Raw genomic sequence first — 6384 nt, 5'->3', positions numbered from 1 at the left:
TAAGAAAAGTCACCCAGGGCACTTGGCGAAGCTTACTAACTGAGAAAGAGTGAGGGCGTGGCTCCGCCCAGTGAGGCAGCACGTCCTGGAACTCCGGAACCGGTGGGGCGGGGCCCGAGTGCCATCGGAAGTGGCCCACGGGGCGCCATGCTGGAGGCCTTGCGCGTGTTCTATGGGCTGCGTGAGATGCTGACGACCCGTGACGCCCCAATGGTTGCCGGGGCACGGTGCAGACGTTCGGAATCTGGCGGCTCCTCTCTTTTACGTACCTCTCGTCAGGAGCGGGCGGCTGCGACTGCGCCTTGGGCAGCCGTCCAGGCCTAGAACCATGAAATCTAGGGGCGCGGGCTGCTCTGCTAGGCTGCTGCTGACAGTCGGCTGGCTGCTCCTGGCGGGCCTCCAGTCAACGTGCGGGATCAACGTCACCGCGATCCAAGATCCCAGCTTGGCCCGCGAAGGCGAGGGCGAACCTGAGGGCGATGAGGAGCCCGAGAATGACAGCGAGACGGAGAATGAGCCCCAGGCTGAGGCCGAGGATGATAGTGAGGGTGAGAGGTTCTTTGGCGGGGACCCAGAGGCACCTGTTGAAGGCAAAGCCTTCCCTGCTTTTTGAGGAAGATGAGAATTACACAAGTTAACGTCTGTTAACTCTTGAAAGCTTTCTCGAAAGCAGCCCTGAATGTATACATTATTGCAAACTTAATGGCCCTGCAAAAAAGAATGCGCTAATTCTCCAAAACCTCAGCAATATACACAAGCGTTATTTATAGAAATTGCTACAGAAATATTGCTAAATATTGCTCTGGACAAGGGAATAGATGCTTAATTTTCTAAGGGTAGGAGTCACAAAGTAACCTTCCGCTCACTTGCAGTTATGATTTTCTTTCCCGTGTGTGTGTGTGTGTGTGTGTGTGTGTGTGTGTGTGTCGCTCAGTCGTGTCCAACTCTTTGCGACTCCATGAACTGTAGCCCACCAGACTCCTCTGTCCATGGAATTCTCCAGACAAGAATACTGGAGTAGGTTGTCATTTCCCTCTCCAGGGCATCTTCTTGCTCTAGGGATAGAACTCAGGTCTCCTCTCCTGCATTACAGGCGGAGTCCTTACCATCTGAGTCACCAGGGACTTTCCCTCTGTAGTTTTTTTTTGTTTTTTTTTTAAGTGCAGATTGCCTGAAGTCTTCCTTTTCACATTTGCCCTTTGGATTGGAACTCAAGGGAATTCCAAATGCCCTTCACTGTGACACATCTAGATAGATCAAGGTGCTGACAGAATAGCCCAGAGCCCAGCTCTGTTAGTTTCATGCAGCCCCTCTGCAGTGTGATGGTGTTTTAAATTCAACTTCGAATCACACACACACACACAAAACAAAACAAAAAACTTCGAATCACAAAGGAAGGGTGGCAGTAGAAAACACCTATCAAGGGATCCAACTAGAGGCTTTGTTAAGTGATATACATTTTAACGAAAGAAGACTAGCCTGTATTTGATACATAAATTTGCCTTATTCTCCTGACTCATTAGACAATAAAACTTGATAAGCTGGGATATTGATTAGTTAGCTCACATGCTGGTAGGTAAAAGGTCAGTTGCAGGTTTGCAGTCATCTACAGGAGAATGATTCTCTTCCCTCTATAAATGACCCAGTTGAGATTCTTTTTAATATCCTTGGCAGTCTCCTGTCTCCTCTACATATCAAGTAGATGATGTATTTATCAGTCATTCTTTTATATCCTTATGACAGTGACCCTCAGTGACATAAAGAAATTGACTATCTGAGGTTAATGGTGTAATTGAGGTTTGAGCTGGAGACTTCCCTAGTGGCTCAGACGGTAAAGCATCTGTCTACAATGTGGGAGACCTGGGTTCAATCCCTAGGTTGGGAAGTTCCCTGGAGAAGGAAAAGGCAACCCACTCCAGTACTCTTGCCTAGAAAATGCCATGGATGGAGGAGCCTCATGTCCATGGGGTCTCAAAGAGTCAGACCTTGATAACGTTACATGTAGTGTCTGCCTACAATGCGGGAGACCTGGGTTCGATCCCTGGGTCAGGAAGATCCCCTGGAGAAGGAAATGGCAACCCACTCCAGTACTCTTGCCTGGAGAATCCCATGGATGGAGGAGCCTGGCGGGCTACAGTCCATGGGGTTGCAAAGAGTTGGACATGACTGAGAGACTTCACTTTCTTTCACTACCTTGATAACGTTACATGTAAGAGAGCCAGAAGAGATAAGAAAGCCTTCCTCAGTGATCAATGCAAAGAAATAGAGGAAAACAACAGAATGGGAAAGACTAGAGATCTCTTCAAGAAAATTAGAGACAGCAAGGGGACATTTCATGCAAAGATGGGCTCGATAAAGGACAGAAATGGCAGGGACCTAACAAAAGCAGAAGATATTAAGAAGAGGTGGCAAGAATACACAGAAGAACTATACAAAAAAGATCTTCATGACCCAGATAATCACAATGGTGTGATCACTGACCTAGAGCCAGACATCCTGGAATGTGAAGTCAAGTGGGCCTTAGAAAGTGTCACTACGAACAAAGCTAGTGGAGGTGATGGAATTCCAGTTGAGCTGTTTCAAATCCTGAAAGATGATGCTGTGAAACTGTTGTACTCAGTATGCCAGCAAATTTGGAAAACTCAGCAGTGGCCACAGGACTGGAAAAGGTCCATTTTCATTCCAATCCCAAAGAAAGGCAATGCCAAAGAATGCTCAAACTACCGCACAATTGCACTCATCTCACATGCTAGTAAAGTAATGCTCAAAATTCTCCGAGCTAGGCTTCAGCAATACATGAACCGTGAACTTCCTGATGTTCAAGTTGGTTTTAGAAAAGGCAGAGGAACCAGAGATCAAATTGCCAACATCTGCTGGATCATGGAAAAAGCAAGAGAGTTCCAGAAAAACATCTATTTCTGCTTTATTGACTATGCCAAAGCCTTTGACTGTGTGGATCACAATAAACTGTGGAAAATTCTGAAAGAGATGGGAATACCAGACCACCTGACCTGCCTCTTGAGAAATCTGTATGCAGATCAGGAAGCAACAGTTAGAACTGGACATGGAACAACAGACAGGTTCCAAATAGGAAAAGGAGTATGTCAAGGCTGTATATTGTCACCCTGCTTATTTAACTTATATGCAGAGTACATCATGAGAAATGCTGGACTGGAAGAAACACAAGGTGGAATCAGGATTGCCGGGAGAAATATCAATAACCTCAGATATGCAGGTGACACTACCCTTATGGCAGAAAGTGAAGAGGAATTAAAAAGCCTCTTGATGAAAGTGAAAGTGGAGTGAAAAAGTTGGCTTAAAGCTCAACATTGAGAAAACGAAGATCATGGCATCTGATCCCATCACTTCATGGGAAATAGATGGGGAAACAGTGGAAACAGTGTCAGAGTTTATTTTTCTGGGCTCCAAAATCACTGCAGATGGTTAAAGACGCTTACTCCTTGGAAGGAATTTATGACCGACCTAGATAGCATATTGAAAAGCAGAGACATTACTTTGCCAACAAAGGTCCATCTAGTCAAGGCTATGGTTTTTCCAGTGGTCATGTATGGATGTGAGAGTTGGACTGTGAAGAAGGCTGAGCGACGAAGAATTGATGCTTTTGAACTGTGGTGTTGGAGAAGACTCTTGAGAGTGCCTTGGACTTCAAGGAGATCCAACCAGTCCATTCTGAAGGAGATCAGCCCTGGGATTTCTTTGGAGGGAATGATGCTGAAGCTGAAACTCCAGTACTTTGGCCACCTCATGCGAAGAGTTGACTCATTGGAAAAGACTGATGCTGGGAGGGATTGGGGGCAGGAGGAGAAGGGGACGACAGAGGATGAGATGGCTGGATGGCATCACTGACTCGATGGACATGAGTCTGAGTGAACTCCGGGAGATGGTGATGGACAGGGAGGCCTGGCGTGCTGCCATTCATGGGGTCACAAAGAGTCGGTCACGACTGAGCAACTGAACTGAACTGAACTGAAGAGAGCTTGGAGAGGTCCTCTACTTTGGAAATGTGAAAAGAGGACTAGGGTAGAAAAGAACATTCTGAAGCATAGTTGCTTTTGTTTTGAAAGTAATTGAGTTAACAATATTAAACTGGTTAAGGGATAGTTGTAAAATGCTAGAGTGTAGGCAGGTGATGGAGTTATAAGGCCTTAGATTTCACTTCAAATGTAGGCTAGTTATTCTCTCAGTTTCTCTGTTTCATCCTCTGAACTTCAGCGTGCCCTTGTACCATTTAATATATACAATTCTATGTGCAGCTATTTTTTTTCTGGGGAGAATGAGAATCCAGAACTTAATCCAAGATTCTGAGATCTAAAAATTTCCAGAATCATTAATTAAAATTTAGCAAAGTCCCTTTTAACCCTCAGCAGACCAGTAAAAGCAATGATCATTATGTATGTATATATATAAAGCTTAAGGTATTTACAAATAACTTGCAAACGTAAGAGTAAAGGGATAGTGAAAACAACTTATTTGAGATTATAAGTTGTTTGTAATAATAAGAATTTAAACCTGGAAAGCTCCAAATTTTTATTCTATATTTCTTGGTTTTGAAGAAATACATACCTTAATTGGGCAAAGTACTCTGAATGCAGCTGAATGCTCATCAGCTGTTATGCATGAATCTGGAATGTATCCATTTTGTAAATTCTGATTCCAGATTTCAAGTACATCCCTAACAGATTCTAGTTTTATCATTACTTTGGTTTCTTTTTGCACTTGCATTGCCAAAACACAGTACTTTTGAAATCTGTGAAGGCACATATTTTGTTCAAAAGAAGACTGCCATCTTGTTTGTTCCATAGTTTCAAAGATATGGAGAGTATTCTTTCCCAGCATTTACTTGATAAGACTTGTAAATGAACAAATCATGATGGCAGGTGTGTATATAAAGGTGATAAAAGAAAACAGATTATGTAGAAATGAATAAAATTCATTGGACTAATCATTCTAATTGGCGTTTATAAATCTAAAAAGAATACTCTCCATATCCTTTTTAACAAAATAATATGGTCTGGCTTATTTTCCCAAAACATTTTAGAATCAAGTTCTTCCTGTTGAAAGACCAACTACATGAGAATAGCATATATCCTTCTCATCCTTCAAAATATAATATTCATTCACTGATTCTTGAGTGAAGAGAAAATTCATCTAGAATATTTACTTAAGATACCATCTCTCATTTTGCTTATGGAGTCAATTTCACTATTAGCATCTAAAGTGTTGCTATCTCTTTCCGTTTATCTTCTAATTCATCCAATAACTGTGAGTGGTATTCCTCTGCCACTTTTCTTCTCTGCCATTATAGAAAAAAAAAAAAAAAAGAAAAATTCAAAAATCTCAACTCTGTCCAATGAAAGCTGAAAATAGACTACGAGAAAGGTGCCTTTAGACTTCTTTTATATCTTCCTGAGAGATTATACAATACACTGGGCAGAGTAGCAAGAAAACAAAGGATGATGTAATAGCTGTGATTTATTTCACAGTTATGTCATCTTTCCCAGACAGCCCCACCATTCTTCCATTTTATTTAGTCTTTTCTTTTTAAATACAGTTGGGAATAATTGATGAGCAATAATGAAGTCTATCATTATGGATGATAAAATAACAAAATGTTTCAAAATATAGAAAAACTAAAAACAGACTGAGAAAGTTGCCTCAAAAATTAAAATTGATTTTTGATGGTATATACCAACAGTTACAGTGTGCTGTGCAGAATTGAAGAGAACATTTTAGGATCTGGCCAGAACAAAAAAGATCAGGATCATTATCTACATCATTGTGGATGCCAAGCTTTTATCTGCATGGTCAAAGACTCAGTAGATTTTTAGGAAAGCTTTATCACTCTCTTGACTCCTGGTGAACTCTTCACTCATTTTCACCTGTTCTATCAATTAAGATAGCCTGTATAGTATTTTGGGAACAGTTGACTTTTCAGCTGTATGTGCAGAAGATTTTAATCCTCTGACATTTCCTTTTGTTAGATTTGCCCATTATTCCACCCTGTCAGTTTTAAATCCAGATTTATCTTCAAATTTTTTTTTTGTTCTTCCTAGTTTTGCATGATCCCCAGATTCAGTCAGCATGGTATCAGTATTTTCCAAATCATTCATAAAAATGTTGAACAGGACAGAGTTCTGTGACAGATCACTGATAACACATGACACCAACCAATCAGTTAGCTTCAGTTGATCTTACTGTTTAACAAGTTACACAGGAAACTTAACTGACCATACTTTTTATTCACAGGTATATAATGGGAAATTTTGACAAATACCACGCAAGTCAGGATACATAAAATTTCCCAGACCCACTGCTATAGGATTTCCACCAAAAAAGAAAGTCATTGAATGCCCTACTGGACAT

The 6384-nt window shown here is 41.5% G+C and overlaps 1 protein-coding gene across 1 annotated transcript in view; it reads left to right on the top strand.

Annotated features, from left to right (window-relative positions):
* The first annotated feature begins 253 nt into the window (after positions 1–253).
* Positions 254–6384, top strand: part of SPACA1 (sperm acrosome associated 1) — a 30418-nt gene continuing 24287 nt past the window's right edge. The window contains exon 1 of the mRNA XM_070795625.1: positions 254–548. Within this exon, the coding sequence (XP_070651726.1) occupies positions 329–548 (220 nt within the window). The 5' untranslated portion in view covers positions 254–328. The remainder of the gene's footprint in view (positions 549–6384) is intronic.

The sequence above is a fragment of the Bos indicus genome, chromosome 9, assembly GCF_029378745.1.
Source record: "Bos indicus isolate NIAB-ARS_2022 breed Sahiwal x Tharparkar chromosome 9, NIAB-ARS_B.indTharparkar_mat_pri_1.0, whole genome shotgun sequence".
NCBI lineage: Eukaryota > Metazoa > Chordata > Mammalia > Artiodactyla > Bovidae > Bos > Bos indicus.
This window is presented reverse-complemented; position numbering and strand designations above follow the sequence as displayed.